This window comes from Choloepus didactylus, chromosome 5, assembly GCF_015220235.1.
Source record: "Choloepus didactylus isolate mChoDid1 chromosome 5, mChoDid1.pri, whole genome shotgun sequence".
Lineage (NCBI taxonomy): Eukaryota > Metazoa > Chordata > Mammalia > Pilosa > Megalonychidae > Choloepus > Choloepus didactylus.
In genome coordinates this window covers 38,792,284-38,813,546 of record NC_051311.1, presented here as the reverse complement: position 1 = coordinate 38,813,546, position 21,263 = coordinate 38,792,284, and the positions used below count along the sequence as shown (strand labels likewise).

The 21,263-nt window shown below is 40.5% G+C and overlaps 1 protein-coding gene across 1 annotated transcript in view; it reads left to right on the top strand.

Annotated features, from left to right (window-relative positions):
- ZNF862 (zinc finger protein 862) overlaps nt 1-21,263 on the top strand; it is a 44,851-nt gene that overhangs the window by 18,444 nt on the left and 5,144 nt on the right. Inside the window, exons 5-8 of the mRNA XM_037835865.1 lie at nt 138-315; nt 12,380-12,484; nt 13,272-15,386; nt 17,118-18,340. Coding sequence (XP_037691793.1) covers nt 138-315; nt 12,380-12,484; nt 13,272-15,386; nt 17,118-17,296 — 2,577 coding nt within the window. The 3' untranslated portion in view covers nt 17,297-18,340. The remainder of the gene's footprint in view (nt 1-137; nt 316-12,379; nt 12,485-13,271; nt 15,387-17,117; nt 18,341-21,263) is intronic.

The following is a 21,263-nucleotide window of genomic DNA, read 5'->3' as shown; positions in this document are numbered from 1 at the left end:
TAATTAATTCCTCAGAGTATATCTGAGCCCTTTGGTGAACTTCCCAGGAGAAATGGGCCCTGAGAAGGACACTGGAAGTGTCACACTGGGTGTCTGACTTCAAAGGCGTGCTGAGTGACTGATGCTCTTCGTTGCAGGATCCTTCTGAAGAGGGGCTGTTTGAGGAGGTTCCTGTGGTGTTTGAGGAGCTCCCTGTGGTGTTTGAGGATGTGGCGGTATATTTCACCCGGGAGGAGTGGGGCATGCTAGACAAGCGGCAGAAGGAACTGTACAGAGACGTGATGCGGATGAATTATGAGCTCTTGGCATCACTGGGTAAAGATTCATGTAGACTTTTGTTCACCTCCATCATTTGACACGGAAACTCCACAAGGACAGCTGTGACTTGTGGTCATCTCATTTCCTATGCATGGCAAAGAATTATTATATTTCACACCTCAGAGCTCTTCCTGCTTTGGGATCTGTACTTATCAACCTATCATCATCCATCGTCATCCATCTTTCTCTCTACCAAACATGTATTAAGTACCTACTACATCCCAGATGAACATGAATGAGGCTTTCAGGGGACTAACAGGTTATGGGAGAGAAGAGACCTGTAATAAGAAACTATAAAATAACACATGTTCTATGAAGAAGTTCAGAAAGTACCCTGGAACTACTGAAGAAGAGTGATTTAATGTTGCTGGGCATTGGAGGGAGGGATCAGGGAAGTCTTTAGGGAGTATGAAATGTTTTACAGCCGGGGGACAAGAAGGAGGAAGGGCATGCTAGATGTGATAGGGTGGACAGCTGAGCAAAGGCATCATGGTAAGGAAGCTTGTCAAGGTGTATTCTGCCCTCTACTTTGTGCAGTTCAGTGCTCAGGCTACTCTGTCTTGCCCAGGTGCCAGCAAGGGTTGGCGGTCTTTGGCATAAATGTCACTTTGGGCATTGGAAAATTATCAAGTCAATCATTTTTATTACCTTCTCAGAATATTATTCTTATCTCCTGCATCTGCTTCCTTGTCTTTTTTTTGATTGTCCCCTTTTTCTATCAGACACCCACGGTTCTCATGCAGCATGGCCTCTTTTATAAAGATGTAAAAACTTCATCTTAGAAAGCTTTTATTTTTGTTTACTAACATATTATAACTGCAACCTTGCAGAACAGGCTGCTGTTTATAACTTAGGAATTTCAGCAGCTACCTGTGTCATGACTTTTGCAGAGTAAGAGTATTATGACTTAATTTATGCTATATCCCTTTATTTACGCTACCCTTTAGTGTGCAGCTAAGATATAGGTAATAGTTTAAACATTTTTTACTTATGTACTTGTTTTTATTGTTCATCATTTGTAAATGCCTCCCCAAACATTCAGAAATGACTTAAATAATGATTTATTTTGTGATGATAGAGATTTTGTAACTATGTCCTAGGTCCAGGATACTTTTATGTAGTATACATTCAAAGAGCATCAGTACCACCTACTGTAATGAGAAAGAGGGTGGGAAATACATATTTTAAAAATGCATGCACACTTGCATATAATCCCAAGTTTGTTATTCCTTTAAGGTGTTCAGTGTACTGATATACTTTGCTTTCCAGTGTCTTCTAGGATCCTCTGTGAAAAGTTGTGGTGAAAGTGATAAGTGATCAGTTATCAGTACTGAAAATCATGCTCCTCCTACGTATGTCTGACTTGGATTGTTTAGCTTGTAATTTGTTCCCTCAAGTTTTGTGTTTTCACAGAGCATGGTCTAAGCATTTTATCATTTTCTTTTTTAACTTATGAAAGTTAGGAAATGAGGAGATCTTAGCTGACTGGGAGAAATTAAAACACAATTCAGTATTAGTTAAGTTTTCTTTGCATGAACAAAAGTATAAACGAAAGAAAATGATTAATTTTGCTCTTGAGGGTTGGGGGAAGGAATAAGGGAAGGCTTTATAGAGGATGGAATTTGTCTTTTTCAGTTGTTTGTGAAATTAAAATGGGTACAGGGGTCTAGAAACTCAATTGCATGTATATGATTCTTTTTAGTTACTTTAATTAGGTCTCCAGTGATTGTCATTTAACTATCCCCCAATTTAAACCATTTTTTATGTTTGAGTTAAAAAAACATTTTAAGGAGCCTTGAGAATATATTCTGGGCTGAACATAAGTAATTGGTATGTTCAGTGACCTTTTAAAGGGCATCAAGTCAATAATGGGAATATAAAACAGTGTTGAAACATAGATTCCCTAATTATTATTTTTGCTTTGGCTAGTTTTTTTTAATCTCCCATTTACCCATTTACCCCCGCTGTGACAAATGCTTTAAGGGTTGAAAAACCAAATATCATTTTCATTATCTTTAATTATTTTTGTAAATTTGACCTTCTCTTTGCAGTGAACTCAATTTTTGAAAAAGAAAACCTTAGTCATAATTTTTGCAACCAAGAAAAGTTCTATTAGCCTTTTTAAAAAATTTCCCATCCATATATATATAATGATATAATGTATAATGTTTCTTACATTTTATCTTGATATACTGTGATCTTCTTATACTGGGTATTATAGGAATCTTCTATGTTTTTCTTTTGGTAGTTTTTTTTTTTCTTCTCATGTTTGAAAATAATAACGGTGACTTTTGCTATTTATTGAACATCTACCGAGTCCTGTGTCGTGTTGTACATGTATTCTCTCTAATCCTTAAACCAAATCTGTAAGGGAGATAGTAGTAGTATTCTCCGGGTAAGAAAATAGCCTTGAGAATCCAAGTGATTTCGCTGGTAAGTGGCTAAACTAAGATTCTTACTGTTCTGCCCATTGAGCATGCAGTGGGCTCAGATAAAATTCCTGCTTTATTTATGTTATTACCAATTGGAATCATCTTTGTTTCATTTCAAGATTTCATGCTAATTACATTGATGTTAAAATAATAATAAAAATAAGATTATTTAAAAATCCAAACAGTATAAGAATAAAGGAAAAGAGAGAAGAATCTTCACTCCCATCCCTCTTATTCCCCAATCTCATTTGCAAGGGGGTTAATAGTTTGGTCTGTGTTCTTTCAGACGTTCTCTTTAGGTCACTATCACTTCTCTCGCTTCAGTGAGAACAGCAGTGGAGAATGGTGACAGGACTGCCCAGAGGTATTCAGGTTGTACTGTCTAGAACTCAGGTTGGGTTGTCAGTTTTTGTGGTCCAGTGTTCATGATACCACATTGCAGTACTTTCTATGCCATTTATTTTCTTTTGCTCTTAGAATTTGAAGAAATCCAGTTAATTTTTACATTGCTTCTTATCAGAGTTTACAACTGGTAGGTTTGTTCTTTCTGATTTTATAATTGTACCTCTTTTTTTGAAAAGACTTTTAAAAGTCTCAATTTGATGCTGTTGAATTTAATATTAATTTCTGTTAGTTGTTTAGCAGTTAAATTGCATAATCACTGAAGCCTTTCAACAGATGTACTTTTCCAAATTATATCTGTTCTCATACTATAACCTCCTTAGCCTCACCAGCTGTCTTATCAATCAATATTGTTAAACTTGTAGAAGACAATCATTTTTATTATAGAGAAAGGAATGCTTTTTAATGCTTTCCTATCTCCTTTTGTGGACTTGCTCATTTAGAACAATTTTATTTATCACTCTGTAGAGTTTTTGGCTGTTCTTTTATTCTGATACTTTCACTCTGGCTTGTCTTTGGCCATATTTGATGAAGTTTCTTGCTTTCCCCCAAAAAGCATCTGGAAAACACAATTACATTCAGCTGTTAAGAAACTAATATTTTTCTGAAATGAAATAAAGCTTCAGTGGCTGAGAGATTTCAAATGGAGTCAACAGGTCACTCTGATGGACATTCTTATGCACTATATAGATAACACCTCTTAGGTTTTAATGTATTGGAATAGCTAGAAGTAAATACCTGAAACTATCAAACTCCAACCAGTAGTTTGGCCTCCTGAAGATGACTATATAACAATGTAGATTACAAGGAGTGACATTGTGATTGTGAAAACCTTGTGGATCATGCTCCCTTTATCTAGTGTATGGATGGATGAGTAGAAAAATGGGGACAGAAACTGAATGAAAAATGGAGTGGGATGGGGGGGATGGTTTGGGTGTTCTTTTTTACTTTTATTTTTTATTCTGATTCTGATTCTTTCTGATATAAGGAAAATGTTCAAAAATAGATTGGGGTGATGAATGCACAGCTATATGATGGTGCTGTGAACAGTTGATTGTACACCAGTACACCATGGATGATTGTATGGTATGTGAATATATTTCAATAAAACTGAATTTAATAAAAAAAAAAAAGAAACTAATATTTTTCACTAACAGAAACAGACATTCCATAAGGGGAATAAGTGGCTAGTTCTTGTTTTTATTAATGAAAGTGTTACCATATGCTAAGTGACCAGGTCATTCTTTTTAGGTAGGCAGTGCCTTGTCTACCAGTGAGGTCATTAATTACAGCTAGACCTCACATAGCTGGGGGAAGAAGTTTGTGTCATTAAGTGGAAACCAGAACTGAATAGGAGAGTCCTAAATGAGCTGGCGAGTTAGAATTGCCAGCTTCTCTATGACAGATCAAATGATTATGGCCTCCAAGTGAGGACACAACAGGAGCTAGAAAGAGAAAAACCATGGCTAGGTGCCAGAGTGGCCAATTCAGAACCTGTATCATGGGATAGAACCTGCACGCCCTTGGATGAAATTAGCCATGGAAGGATCAGAAGTCTGTATTTTTTTTTTTATTAAATTCAGTTTTATTGAAATACATTCACACACCATACAATCATCCATGATATACAATCCACTGTCCACAGTATGATAACATAGTTATGCGTTCATCACCACAATCTATCTCTGAACATTTTCCTTACATCAGAAAGAACCAGAACAAGAATAAAAAATAAAAGTGAAAAAAGAACACCCAAATCATCCCCCCATCCCACCCCATTTGTCCTTTAGTTTTTATTCCCATTCCTCCACTCATCCATACACTAGATAAAGGGGGTGTGATCCACAAGGTCTTCACAATCACACTGTCACCCCTTGTAATCTACATTATTATATAATTATCTTCAAGAGTCCAGACTGCTGGGTTAGAGTTTGGTAGTTTCAGATATTTACTTCTAGCTATTCCAATACATTAAAGCCTAAGAGGTGTTATCTATATAGTGCATAAGAATGTCCACCAGGGTGACCTCTCAACTCCATTTGGAATCTCTCAGCCACTGAAACTATTTTGTCTCATTTTGCATCCCCCTTTTGGTTAAGAAGATACTCTCAGTCCCACGATGCCAGGTCCACATTCATCCCCGGGAGTCATACTCTGCATTGCCAGGGAGATTTACACCCCTGGGAGTCGGGTCCCACGTAGTGGGGAGGGCAGCGAGTTCACCTGTCGAGATGGCTCAGTTAGAGAGAGAGGGCCACATCTGAGCAACAAAGAGGTACTCAGGGGGAGACTCTTAGGCACCATTACATACAAGTTTAGACTCTCCTTTGTGGTAATGAGCTTCATAAGGGCAAGTCCCATGCTCGAGGGCTCAGCACATCAAACCGCCAGTCCCAATGTTTGTGACAACATCAACACCGGTCCAGGTGAGGATGTCCAGCACATCCGCACCTTCCCCCAGATCCTCGGGGCTAGGGAGGGGGAGGCTGTAAATATATTTTTTATTATCTGCCCAAATTACTCTAGGATGTGTCACTATTTCACTCCAGCCTATACTAACCTGCCGTATCTCAAGAAGTCTGTATTTTTAAAGTCAAACTACTTTTATGGATTTTTATGGATTGTGAGTGTTGGTATGTGTGTGTGTGTGTTCATGTACTGGATAGAGATTTGGCCCCTTAATAATTTTCCATCACTAAGGTATAGAAAAAGAAGAGATTTTGAACATTTCAGCCACAACTTTAAAGAAGTATAATCTACATACAGTACTCCTGAGGCAAGTGTGGTTGTGTTTGGAGCAATCAAATTGGAAAATCTCCAAGGGGAATATAAACTGAGGCAAGCTGGTCTGCAGTATTTGGTCCCTGTTTGTTTTCAGTGGTTCTTTTAAAATATTTTTCTTAATGATGTGATTTTTTAAATCAAAGTAACCGAAATAAGACTTATAATAAAAAAATGACAGTCGCCTGCCCCACCTTGCTGCATCCCCAAAATCTTTGAACTGTTTCTTCTTGCAACTTATCTCCATATTTCTAAATAATATATGTAGATATTGTTTTTAAAAAGAGTGAAATTCAATACATTTCACTCATAAAACAGTTTTATTCTTTTCTATCTTCTTTGTTGAGATCAGCTCTGTGGGGCTTTTCTTTCTCACCCTTTGGGTAAAGTCTGGGGCAGGTCCTGTGACTTTTTCTGATCACACTTAGATAACAGGAAGTCCTTCAATCACTTTTTAATCACATTGATGGTCTAATTTCAATGAGCAAAATGTCCACTATAATACTCTATAAAAATGTCATGATCAAGAAAGATAAAGAAATGCTGACACTCTGTTCCAAAGTAAAGGAGACTAAAGAGGCATGACAACTAGGCACTGTGTAATCCTGGATTAGATCTTGGACTGGGAAAAATAGAGAGAGAGGTATAAATGACATGTTGGGGATAATTGAAGAAATTTAAATGTGGACTATGGATTAGATAATAGTATTGTATTGATGTTAAATTTTCTGATTTCGATCATTATACTTTGCTTATGTAAGATGTATTAGTTTTCTATTACTGCATAACAAATTAACACATACTTACTGGTTTAAAAAATACCCATTTATTTTCTCACAGTTCTGTAGGTCACTGGACCAGGTGGGCTCAACTGGGGTCTCTAGTTAGGGTCTTAAATGGCAGAAATCATGGTGTTGGCCAGACTGACCTCTTGTCTGGATGCTCTGGGGAAGAATCACTTCCAAGCTCATGTAGATTATTGGCAGAATCCAGCTCCTTGCAGTTGTAGAACTGAGGCCCCCTTTTTCTTGCTGCCTACCAACCAGCAGTCACTCTCAGCAATTCAAGGCCATTCTCAGGTCCTTTCTACCTGGCCCCCTTGACCTTCAAGCCAGCTACAGTGCATCAAAGGCTCTTCATGTGCCAGAAGTTCTGACTTCCTCTTCTGCTACCAGCTGAAGCAGCCCTCTCGCTTCTAAAGGGTTTGTGTAATTAGGTTAAGTCCATTTTGATAATCTCCCCTTTGCCACGTAACATCATATAATCATAGGAGTGATTTCTCACCATATTCACAGATTCCACCCGCACTCAAAGGAGAAGGGATTATACACGGTGAGGGTTGCTGGAGGTCATCTTAGAATTCTGCCTATTGAATAAGAGAATGTCCTTTTTCTTGGAATACACACAGCAGTATTTTGGTGTAAAGTGGTGGGAAAACAGTTTGCTCTCAAATGGTTCAGAAAATTTTTGTATATTTTTATATATATTTGTATTATGCACAGACAGTCAATCCTCATTATTCTCAGATTCTATATTTACAAATTCACGTGCTAACTAAAATTTATTTGTAATCCCCAAATGAGTACTCATGGTGCTTTCCTGATCATTCGTAAACGTGCAGAGCAGTGAAAAACTTGGGTTGCCCAATGCACCCCTTCCCAGCTGACATCAAACAAGGTGATATTCTGCCTTCTTGTTTCAACTCTCATACTGTTAACAAGTGTCCTTTTTGCAGTATATTTAGTGTTAAATCTTTTCCATTTTTGTGCTGCTTGTTGGTGATTTCACTGTTCAAAATGGCCCCCAATTGTGCTAAAGTGCTAGCTAGTGTTCCTAGGCAGAAGAGGCTGCGATGTGCCTTATGGAGAAAATACTTGTGGTTAGATAAGCTTCATTCTGGGAGGATTTATAGTGCTGTTGGCCAAGAGATCACTGTTAATAAATCAACAATGTATGTTAAACAAGGTGTCTTTAAACAGAAACACACCTAAAACATGGTTGATACTGACTAGTTGATGAAAATGTGACCAGAGGCTTGCAGGAACCTAACCCTGTATTTCCCCTAGGAGCAATGGTTCAGTGTTTGCAGCAACTTTACAGAACATAATAACTACTGTAAATAATGAGAATCGACTCTGCGTGTGTTTGTGTGTATAATAACTATAGGAATGTATGTGAGTATACATATGCATATATATATATAGAGAGAGAGAGAGAGAGAAAGTGCATGCATGAGAGCGCATACAAGTACATGAGCACAATAAAGCAAATAGGACAAAATGTAATTGGAGTTCCTTGTACTATTATTGAAACTTTTCTGTAAGTTTGAATTATGTCAAACGTTTGCCCCCAAAAAAACAAAATCTTGGGGGAAAAATGTCCAGTCCTTATGTCATAGTAAACAACAAAACAAAACAAAACAAAACAAAAACCCTAATGTTTCTTGCCTCTCTCACCTCAACCTACTTCAGGACCAGGATATAGAATCGTGTAGTAGGAAGAAGAAGGTGCTTTTCCTCCTACCTACCCCCAGCTTGTTCCAGGATTTCTGAGGCATCCTGGGTTGGAATGGAGTGATGAGTAGGAGAGTGGGAGAGGTACAAGAAGGGTTTTAATTGGCATCCATGTAATCTGATATCAGTTATTACTAGCCGTGATTTTTTCAAGCTGATTCTTAGAGTGTTTTTGTAGGTTCTCAGAGCCTCCTCCTGCTCCATTCCCTGGAGATCATTTACTTGCAGTTCCCTTCCCAAGGGTAAATGTCTTCTTTGGCAGTCTGTCCCATGTAGGCTCATTCTTGAGGACACACCACACCAATAGACAGCCATCAGGGGCAGAGCCCCTTTTAAGATGGCACCAGGCCTTCTCTTTCCCTGCATGGCCCACGTATAAATCTTGGAAACGCTGGGCTTTTCCCAACATAGCCACCTCAGAAGAGCCTGTCAGTCCATTTCTGTCTTTAGTTTTTTCCCAGGCCTGAATTCAAGACCAGCCCCATAGACTCCAGAGGCTACAGGTCAGGATGTCAGAGTGGTCTCCTTGAAGCCATTCACATTAACTTAAGGTTAGGGGAAAGTAACCCTCCCCACCCCTCCTCATGGTAGTTGTGAGGGGCTCACAATATACTTGGCAACTCTTTCCAAAAACATCTCTAATATTTCCAGCTTCCTAACCTTTTCAATTGCAGCTCTTTTATTCCCTTTAGTGGGTGAGGGGTGGGTTAGAGCACCAGCTTTTCAGCCGTTTTCTTTCCAAATTGTGCTTAGCTAGTCTAGCTTTGGAATGTGGGCTGGTTGGCATCTATTTGGGGAGGGGTTCTATAGGCAAAGCAGGCAGACAGAATCACACTTTAATATCCTGTTACATATGTTTATTGCTATTCCTGATTTATTGATTTTAGATAATATCTATTGATTCCTACTGTGGAAGATGAAGATATGGCCCTTTTACATCACCCCAGGCCCCCACTTCTCTTTTCTCCATCCTCTCAGAACAGGTATATCACACTTTTTTGGTTAAATCAATGTAAAGTATTTGCATAATTATGACTGTGTATTATTTACTGCTGAGCAAAGTGATATATTATGATGCTATTTCCTTCTTGGTAGGAAATTTTCCCCTGGAATTGAAAGTTTTCCTTATTTTTTATTTTGCTGATTTTCTTTACTATCACTAATTCTTCTCCAACTCCCTGATGGAATTATAAAAATCCTCTGAAGAGTAGTTTTCACATGGTCAAACATTCCATGATCTTTCAGTTTCATTCTTCTAGAGATTTCCCTCGTTGAGTCTTCCATTCTCCTGTATCTAAACTAGTTACTCTCTAGGTCTGTAGGTCTGTATCTAAACAGGTTACTCTCTAAGCCTGCTGCACATCTAGGGCCTTAGATCGTCTTTGTCTCTCCCCTATTTCCTGGATCCGTCTCTTCCTCTTTCATGGTTTATTATCTTCATTTTGGTGGAACACATCTGCCAGTAGCTTTCTAAACGGGAGTGCATAGGAAGAACTTTTTTTTTAAGACCCTATTCTCTCACAATTGATAATTCTATTGAATATAGAATTATAGATTAAAAATAATTTTCTTCAGAATTTGTAAAGCATTGATCCTTTAGTGTTCAGTGGTGCTGCTGAGAAGTCTAATGTCCTTTTTATTCCAGAATCTTTGAATACGACCTTTTTTTCCACGCTGAAAGCTTTTAAAATCTATTCCAGTGTTCTGAAGTTTTTAATGATGTGCTTTGATGTGTGTGTTTTTTATCTTTTGTGCTAGGCAAAAGATAGCAACTCATATTTTCCAGTTGTGGGAAATGTTCTTGTATTATTTCTTCTATGATTTCTTCTTCTTTTTTCTTTTCTTTCTTCCAGAACGTCCTCTAAGTTAAATATTGCACTTCCTAGATTGAGTCTCTGATTTTCTTTTCATTTTGTTTTTTTTTTCCTATTTTCTGCTTTCATATTTTTTGTTCTACTTTCTTAGAGATTTCCTCAATTATATTTTCTAACAATTCTATTTAATATTTTTAATTACGTCTATCATATTTTTAGATTTCTCAGAACTTCTGTTGCTCCTTTTATGGATGACTGCCATGATTTTCTTTCTAGGAATATTAATACTAGGTTTTTTGAAGTTTTATTTTGCTCCCTACAATATCTCTATTTCTTCCAATCCTTTTTCCTACTTATTTTAGTCTCTCTCTTTTATGTTGAAAGCTTTTCTTAAATAAATATGTTTGCGTTCATTCAAATTTAACAGGAAAGCCTTTTAAAAAATGAGTTTAAGTGCTATGTACATGGCTGGAATACATAAAGAGGAAGATTTCACTGAGGGTTATCAGTTGTGAACCTGGATGTTCCACTGAAGAGCCTGTAAAAGTCAGTATTCATAGATCTTTTGGGGGGATGGAAGAGGGAAGGAGAAATTCTGTTTCTCGAAAGAAAGCTTTTCCAGTCAAGGTGCTCGGATGATAAAAGCCTGGCTGCCAGTATTCTTAGAGCCTAATAACATACCTTTCAGTCGATACATTTTTACTTGCTCTCTGGTTTTAGTACAATACTTTTTTACCTTTCAGTAGTCCCAGTATTTCAGGATCTGGAATCTTCTGGTTAAGTTTTTTTGTGTTTTTGTTGTTGTTGTTGTTTTCTATAAATAACTTCTATTCTTCTCCTAGGGTGAGGGTGGTATTTTCTTCTTTCATGGAATAGATGAGAGGACCTGTGGGTCTAACTGATTTCTATGCAGACTTTGAATCAGTCCCCTCTTTCCAGCCCATTCCTTACCTACCATCTTCTCCAGTACCTGGTATCTCCATTTTCTGAATCTTTCTGGGATTCCGTGGTATAAATTAACTTGCTTCTCCTTGTTATCCCCTTCTGCCAGCATTTGGGATTCAGCTCTGTCAATTCTACTCTCTCTTTTATCTCTTTTCCTTCTTCTAAAAATGTATTAACATTTCTATTCCAGTGTTTCTCATGGGCTTATACTTCTTCTTATTATTATTCCTTTGCTCTCATTTTAGAGATGTTTTAGGAAGGATATGTGTTCAATCTGCCACACTTTAATAATTTACTTCTCAATATTTTTATTTGTAAATATGTGGACACACACACATACATATATGTATATAAATATAAATATGTTCAGGTTATCCGAAAGATGTAGAGTGACAAATAATCTCCCTTCTACCTTGTCCTTCAGTTCCTTCCCAGAATCACCCACAATTACCAGTATTTGTGTATGCTTCCAAAGAAAGTTTATACACACAGACATATATATATGAGCATAAAAGTAAATGTTAATGGATTTTATTTTAAATACATGAAGCAATTTCTTTTCATATCTCTGAAGTATATTCATATTTTAAATAAAGGTCAGTAGTTAACCCAAAGATATGAATCTCTTTTAGTCAGATTTCAGGTTTCATTGCAGGTGGTAGATATTTTAAGGGGACTTTCAGATAGCCTTTAAAATAACCCATGTAGTCAGCCACCTCCTCTAAGAAGCAGTTGTGGGTGTTGCTGAAGGACACGTGCATGGGACAGTTATTGGTGGCACTCTTCCACTTCTTGTGTGGCTTTCCTTTTCATCCCTATATTCTCCTTCCTTCTGTTTTATTTTCTGTGTTTCTTCCTATTTCTACCCTTTTCCCTCTAGATGTGATTAACTGGCTTATGGCTCCCATGACTGGCCTCTGGAGCTAAGGAAGTTGTTTATCTTGGCTAGTTATTTGTATACCCTAATCTGGGTGCCTTTTTGGCTTTTAAGAACAAATTGATACCCTAGCAGGGTATGCTTTCACCCTTCTCCTAGGTGAACAGATTTTATTAAATGATAGAACCCAGAGGCCATCCCCTGAATATTTTAGGTACCATGTCTAGCTTGAGGTGGGCTCCTTGGCATGACAGTTCATAGCAGTAATATCAGTGTGACTCTTCATCCCTACAATAGGGCCTGCTGCTGCCAAACCAGACTTGATCTCAAAACTGGAACGTAGAGCTGCTCCCTGGATCAAGGATCCAAATGGGCCAAAGTTGGGGAAAGGTCATCCTCCAGGTAAGCCTTGACACATCCAGTAGCCCCTAGGTAGCCATGGCAACTCACACATTAGTTCAGCCATCCTTATCCTGTACCTACTGTGCACCAAGCCCTGTATTAGGCCTTGGGTATACAAAGATGATGAAGACTCCAACCCTGCCCTCAGAGTAAAGAATAACCTAGAACAGAATAGAGAAAACAAGATCCTTTGATGAGCAGAAGTGCTAGGAGGTCCAAGGTAGAACTGATGGGAGGAGGTGTGTTAGACACTGTAGTTGTGGAGAACCATGTTAGCCATAGGTCTGTGAAGTTCTCTTCTCTTCTTCCCTTCTCCTTGGATTTTTAGTGACAACACTATTGGGTCAATGAAAATTAATTGTTTTGCATATCTCAATCAATAACATTGGCTAGTAGCTACTATGAATGCTCCCAGACATCCTTTCTTTCTAACGCTCATAGGAAGACTTAGATTTAAGCCACCTGCTTATTCAATAGTATCTGTGGCCAAGGGTGGTTAGTTAAGCTTAGTATCTGGGGTTATGTGATCCTAAGGTAGCTGTGAAAATGAGGAGGGAAGATGGCTGGCAAAAGAACCCACAAGGAGTAGCAAACAACTCCTGGGGAAACAGATTGACTGTCATAGATAATAATGGAGAAGAGTTTAAATAGAAAGCACGAGGAAGATGAATGGAATTATCTTCTCTGCTTTGGATAGGGGGTACTTACTGAATTGGGATGTCTTAGCTGATAGGAGACTGCAGAATTCTGGGCAGCAAAACCAACCACAGTTTAATTTTCTCCAAAGGGAAAAAGAAGATGGTGGCAGTAACAGGTATCAACCCACGAGCCTTGGCTGTAGAATCTGCATTGTTTCCAGTTCCTTCTGTGGAAACGTGTAACTCCTACTGCAGTTCCAACATTTGTGAAGTAGAAGTAAATGGACCGAGGAAAATCAAGAGGACTTACAGGCCCCGTTCAATTCAGAGATCTTGGTTTGGGCAATTCCCATGGTTGGTAATTGACCCAAAAGAGACCAAGCTTTTCTGCTCAGCTTGCAAAGAAAGACCTAATCTCCATGACAAATCATCCCGCTTGGTCAGAGGTTACACTGGGCCTTTTAAAGTGGAGACTTTAAAATACCATGAAGTCAGCAAAGCACACAAACTCTGTGCCAATACTGTAGAAATCAAAGAAGACACCCCTCAGACTGCCCTAGTCCCAGAAATCTCCAGTGATCTAATGGCAAACATGGAGCACTTTTTCAATGCTGCTTACTCCATTGCATACCACTCAAGGCCACTGAATGACTTTGAGAAGATCCTACAACTTCTCCAAAGCACTGGAACCATGATTTTAGGTAAATACCGAAATCGTACTGCATGTACTCAGTTCATCAAATACATCTCTGAAACTCTGAAGAAAGAAATCCTCGATGATATCCGAAACTCTCCTTGTGTGAGCATGTTATTGGACAGCTCCACAGACTCCTCTGACCAGGCGTGTGTGGGGATTTATATCCGGTACTTTAAAGAGTTGGAGGTGAAAGAGTCTTACATCACTTTGGCTCCTCTGTACAATGAGACAGTGGATGGATATTTTGAAACCATAATTTCTGCTCTGGATGAACTGGACATCCCTTTTCGGAAGCCTGGTTGGGTTGTAGGCTTGGGAACCGATGGCTCAACTATGTTAAGCTGTAAAGGAGGCCTTGTGGAAAAGTTCCAGGAGATCATCCCTCAGCTGCTGCCAGTCCACTGTGTGGCCCACCAGCTCCATCTGGCTGTTGTGGATGCTTGTGGGAGCATTGACCTGGTGAAGAAGTGTGACCGGCACATCCGAACTGTCTTCAAGTTTTACCAGTCCTCAAATAAAAGACTGAATGAGCTTCAGGAAGGTGCAGCCCCGCTGGAGCAGGAAATTATCCGCCTAAAGGACTTGAATGCTGTCAGGTGGGTGGCCAGTAAGAGGCGGACATTGAATGCCCTTATTGTGAGCTGGCCTGCCCTGGCTAGGCACCTGCAGAGCATGGCAGAAGCTGGGGGCCAGATTGGGCACAGGGCCAAAGGCATGCTGAAGCTAATGAAGAGCTTCCATTTCATCAAGTTCTGCCACTTCCTTTTGGACTTCCTGAACATCTACAGACCTTTGTCTGAGGTGTGCCAGAAAGAGATTGTGCTGATTACAGAGGTGAACTCCACACTGGAACAGGCTTATATAGCGCTAGAGACCCTTCTTCACCAGGCAGGGCCCAAAGAGGAAGAATTCACTGCCAGCTTCAAGGATGGGCGACTCCATGGCATCTTCTTGGACAGAATAGAGATGGCTGAACAGCGGTTTCAGGCAGACAGGGAAAAAATGATCCTGACTGGGATCAGATACCTTCAACAAAGGTTTGATGCAGACCGTTCCCCTCAGCTCAGGAACATGGAAGTGTTTGACACCTTGGCCTGGCCAAATGGGATTGAACTTGCCACTTTTGGGAATGATGATATTCTTGCCCTTGCCAGACATTTTGAACTCTCACTCCCCACAGGATACAGTGAGGAAGCACTACTGGAGGAGTGGCTGGGCCTGAAAACCATTGCCAAGAACCTCCCATTCTCCATGCTGTGCAAAAATGCCCTTGCTCAGCACTACCGCTTCCCCTTGCTGAGCAGGCTCATGGCAGTGGTGGTCTGTGTGCCCATCTCCACCTCCTGTTGTGAGCGGGGATTCAATGCCATGAACCGGATCAGGACTGATGAGAGAACCAAGCTCTCCAATGAGGTGATCAACATGCTCATGATGACAGCAGTGAATGGTGTGGCAGTTACAGAGTATGACCCACAACCTGCTATCCAGCACTGGTACCTGACTTCCTCAGGCCGTCGTTTCAGCCATGTCTACACCTGTGCTCAAGTGCCAACTCGCTCCTGTACAAGTAAGTGGACAGATAATGGGCACACATAGCAGAGTTCCTGGATGTGGAAGAAAAAGGAAAAGAATCTTATCCTCCCAATCCCATGCTGAGGTAGAAGTCCATAAAGACTGTGAGTCAGCCAGCAAAATAGGCTTGGTCTGCAAGTATTTGTTGAGCTTCTGTAGTGTGCCCAACCATTCACTAAGTCAATGGGTACATGGGTACAGAAGCTTTTATGATCCTGCTGGAAAGACAAGTCATACACATTTTACTTAGCAGAAGATAGTGATTTCAAGCATGAATTTCTAGAGCTAGTCTGCACAGGTTCAAATTCTAACTGTATCGCCTAACCCAGCTATGTGGCTGTGGGAAAGTCACTCTCTTTGTGCTTTGGTGTTTCATTTGTAAAATGAGTTAATATATGGAAAGCACTTAGAACAATGGCAAATAGTGCAAATAACACTCTTTAAGGATTATGAACTACAGGGGACTGGACAAGTTGGTAGAGTGACATCAAATTTTACAAGGGACTGTCTGGACTCTGAGTTGTGCAGGAAGAGATCAAAGCAGGTCAGAGTAGCTGAGAAGAATGTGATGTGAGGAGAAGGTTGAGGCATTTCAGGCAGGGGAAATGGCATGGAGCAGGGTGAGAATGAGCTGACCATGTAGAGGAGTCAGTGAGGAATGTAACCTAACTAGACTGGAGCACTTACATTGGGGATGAGATTTGAGGGAAAGTTATGTTAGAAAGGAGGGCAAGTTACTGAAAGTCTTAAACTGAAATTTTCTTCTTTTCAAGTAGTCACTGAAAACCAAGAAAACATGATAGCTATTTAGAGTTTCCAGGCCGCTCATGTTTTACCAAATAGTAACCAAGCAGTGATTTTTCTCTCTTTTGACTTCTTTGACTAGTTGGTCCCCTTCCTATTGCTTCCAGCTTTCATTTTTACCTGTGAGTCTGTGGTCATCAGCAGTGAGAATGGGTCTCAGGGTTGACAGAGGCTCTGTAGGAAGCAGGGTGGCACTAGAGCCAGAGCTCAGCAAGGGAAAGAAAAGTCCAGGTCAGAAGTGGAGAGAGGGAAAAAGAAAGGATCTCACCTGTTGGAGGCAGAGGAAGAACCAAGATGGAGGGTGAGGGGAACCCATCACTCAGTCTTTCGTTGAGTGAGTGTTCTCAGTGTCCACTCACGCTTGGTGGCATGAAGGAGAAGAAGATGATATCAGTTGTGGTCTTTTTCAGGTTATTCTTTCCATAAGGATAATGGGACTAGAACATGAAACTAATAGAGAACACTGCCACTACCAAGTTTTACACAATTAAGTCCTCCTTTTAGGGCAGGGGTTTCCAACCTCAGCACTCATGACATTTTGTGCCCCAATAATCGTGAGGGCTCATCTTACATATTGTAGGATCTTTAGCAGCATCTCTGGCCTTCACCCACTAGATACTAGTAGCACCTCCCCAGTTGTGAAAATCAAAAGTGACTCCAGTCTTTGCCAAATGCCCTTGAGGAATAAATACCGCCCCCCCTGCCCCCGTTGCGAACCACTGTTCTAAGGTAAAAAGAATCAAAATGATAGAGGTAGATAAGGGCCACAAAGAACAATTCTAGTTCTATCTTCAGTCTGTTCCATCATGTTATTTTTTTCACCAGACATACCTTGGGGCTAAACTGGAAGTGGGAAGGGAGGTTGTCCTTTAATCTGCTTTCCCCTCAGTCTAATTGTAGATTCTCTTTTCTCCTGCCCAAGGTGCTGGGTTCAGGAATGAGAAGATGGGCACACTCTATATGGAGAAGTCAGTGACCCAGAAGCCATCCATTCAGTCCTACAGGGAACCAGTGGAGATTCTGAAGGACTGCATCATTGACCCACCCAACAGATTCATGTACCCCCACACCAGCCAGGAGATCTCCCCAAAACTGTCCTGAAAGAGAGAGCCTCCTGTAGAAATAGGAATATTAGGGATTACTAGGGAGATCCCTCATCCTTCCCTCCTCTCTTGTGGCACAGGCCACTCTGAAGCAGGAATATGGTGACAGGCTTTCCGCTAAGATTCTAGGCAGGGGTAGGGTGGGGGTGGGGGACACTCTCACCAGGAAGTGGACTGTGAAAAGATGAAGTCCACACTCTAGAGAGGCAAGGTAATTAGGAGGCACACCTCTTTACCAAGGCCCCTCTCTAAGCATAGCAGGACCTCATAGCACTTAAATAGTTAAGTTCAGATCTCAAGTTCATTTTCAAGGTGCTTCAGGAAATAATCCCATCATGAAAGAGTTCACCCCATGTTCCCATGGCAGGAGGACTTCTCTGAAGTGGGAGTTACTGCTGGAGGTGAGGGCTTAAAGGAGCACTCAGCCCCTTGGATAGCTGGGAAATGTTCCAGGAGGCTACCCACAGCCTAAGTGGCCTGGGGGAAACTCCACTTTGTTAAGGCGAAGGATTCCCAGGATCTAGGGACAGCTGGCCTGGCCGGAAGCGCTTATAGGAGCCATTGTTCTGGGACCGCTCGTCCTGGCTCCTGTGGCAAAAGCAGTGGGGCCTTGACTCCCAGGAAGAGACTTGTATCAAAGAATTTCTCTACCTCCTCCCAGGGCATTCCTTTTCAGAATGAAACAAACAAAAAACCATTAGAACAGAGAGCTGAAGGAAAGCTATCCTCTTGCAGCTATGGGACAGTGGAGGAAAGTGTTTTCCCTGGAAGGGAACACTTGTGTCTGACCTGTGTCATGCTGAGCCCCATTTTCCTAAAGAGTGTACCAGACCAAGTTTGGAGTTGGGGACCTTGGGATCTGGCTCCACTTCTGCTGCAGGCAGTGATCATCCATGATTAATCCCTTCCTCTTTTCTCTGCCTCAGTTTCCCTCTCCATGAAGTGGCAGCAGAGAATCCAAGTGCCTTGAAAGAAATACATCAGGCCTGCACAATGAGGACTTAGCTGCCTACAGTCCTTCTCTTCATCCTTAGTTGTACAGGTATTAACTTTGACACCAAAGTCCTTAATGTGGGAAGAGGTGCTCTCTAAATGTACCGTCAGCATGACAGTCTAGTCCACTCTTTCTTTCTCAGAGTTGCTTTGGGAACTCTCTACATCAGAATTGCTAGGCATGCTAGTTAAATGTACTCCACTCCAGACACGGAATCAAAATCTCCAGCACTGGGGCTCAGTAATTGAATGTTTTCACCAGTTTCCCCAGGAAATTCCTGGGCACGTGCAAGCTTGAGGATCACTACCCTATAAACATAGACAGGCTTCCTGCACTACCATGTTCGCAATTCTCCTTAACCCTTTCTTCCCTTTCAATCTAAAGTAAAGCACTTTTCCTTCCAGGGGCAGCTTCCTTTTGGTAGGTTGAGTAAGGCTTCTTACCTGAATGGGCATAATTTTATGTCTAGGTTCAGCCTTCCCATTGTGGGACCTCTCCTATTTAACTTTCTTCCAAGGGGATAAGAGGAATAGTAAGAAGGAAGGCCTTCTTTACACTTGCCTGGCACTTGTTTTATTTATTTATTTTTTTTGTGTGTGTGTGTGTTTTCAAAAGCCTGTTTTAATTCATCCAGTGATATAGGATTCAGCCACAAAACTGATAATAAGGACTATTAACATGGTATATATGAGAATATATATTAATGCAGGTAAACAATTAGCATATATATTAATATAGAAAACGTTCACAGTAGATGTTAAATTAAAAAAAAAAACAGATTTTGAAATGGTATATATAGCACAATCCCAATTATTTTACAGAATTAAGTCTGGAAGCCCAGAGAGCAAAATGTTATCAGTAGCTCTCTCTTGGTGGTGGGATTATAGGGATTGACATTTTCTTCTATCAGCCTATCTGTATTTTTTAGTGTGTTTACAAACAACATGAAATAATTTCTAAAAAGATAAATTCAAAATGGAAGTTAATCTCAATCTCCACTCTCCCTCTTCCCCAATATACAAGTAATGAAAGAAAAATATTCTAAGCATCAGTTTAAAATGTTTTGGGAGAAGGCAAACTGGCCCTTTGTAAAAACTGATGCATCAGTGTGCAGAGGTTCTAGAGAAGAAGAATTCAACTAAGGTTAATAAAGAACTTTCTAACAGCGAAAAGGGCCAAACGTGGTGAGGCGGAGCGTTGGTGGGGTACAGGGAGACTGTGGAAGACATTCAGATGTCAAGGAGGGGCTGGACTCGGATCCTGTGCAAGCTTGAACTGCTTTGATCCTTTCATTGGGTCAGAAACAGTCTGTAAAAGGCTGTTGCTACGGGCAACTACAAGAAGCTCAGAGGAATTACAAGATACAGGTGCAAAAAAAAAAAAAAAAAAAAAAAATCAGTTGCCTGAAGGAGTAAGACCAGAATGGTCTTCCAAACAAAAAGCAACCCACATAGATGCAATTTGGGGAGAGAAATCCTGTGATTAGAGATAAGATACACAGGCATTTTATATTTTAGCGGCTCCTAACTGCCTCTTTCCCTTTTTGACAACCTTCTTCTCCCTCTCCCACTTCCTCCATCCCCTATATTCTCTAGATGTATAGAAGATTCATGGAAAACAGAGCACAAATCCTCTAGCTGATCTGAAATCTCAAATGACAAACTCGAAGGCCATCCCTTGAATTAGCGCTAACAACCTATAAGGATGAGAGGCAACTGGCAAAAGAGGGAAAACTCCCTAGAGGAGATTTCCTCATGAAAATGCCCAGAAGTTCCAGTCTGGAAGGCTAGGATATTGTGTGAATTAGAAAGAAGCTTTCCCTCAAGGTCTAGGAATAAGTCCCAGGATTTAACAATTATCTATTGAGGAAATAATATAAATGAGGCCCTATTCTTGACCCTGAGCTGGCTCCTTTTTTTTTTTTTTTTGCCTAATCCATGGGTATTGGCATTACTTCCCAAGTTTGTTTGCCCTTGACCCTTTACCCCTCTTATCACTTTAGCAGTGGTTGTTAAATGGCAAAAATGTTACGGGCTGTCCTCCCAGAAAAACGCACACAAGCTCACACATATATTTATATACAATTTCAGGGGGTTCAGTGTCCCCTGAAAATATATATGTGAACCCTTAGGGATCCATTCACGCAGAACCCACCCTTTCCCATACCACTGGCCTCCATCTGTAGCCTGCCGGCTCCTAAGTCTGTATCTGGGGTCAACCTAGAATTTCTCACTCCCTAAAGCCTATCAAGTTCACTTCTTAAATGTCTCTTAAATCCATCTCTCTGTCTCCATTCCCACTAGCACTGCCCTGGTGCAGGCCCTCATTTTTCACCAGTATCCATATTGCTGGGAGCTCTTCTTAATAAATAAATGTGACCTGCCTAGGAGCTTTCAGTGGCTCCCTATTACTGCAGGATAAAGTCCAACTTCCCTTGCTGGATCCTTTGTGGTCCAGCTGCTGCTTACCTCCTCACTCATTCCCACTTTGTCCCAGCCACACTCACCCACTAGGGTGGCCATCACTCCCTCTTTTGTGCCCCCTATCTACTCTATGACAGATAATATGTTTGTATATTTGTCTCCTCCACTTCTCTGTTTCTTTTATATATATATATATATATATATATATATATATATATGTATGTATGTATATATAAATATAAGTTCAAAGTTATGGGAACAGTTGCAAAAACAATACTAACCCCATACACAGAATTCCATCATACCCTGACCCCCCTCCCCCGATAGCTCAGTCCACCAACTTTAACATGCTGTCACATCGCTTTTTCTTTCCCTCCCTCCCTCCCTCCCTATCTATCATCCATCATCTGTTGCTCTGTCTTCTGAACATATGAGAGCTAGCTGCACACATCCTTGAACATACACTATAATTCACGTATACACTTCCCATGAACAAGAACATTCTTTTATGCAATCCCATTAAGTGCAGCCAAGAAGTACGAGAGATT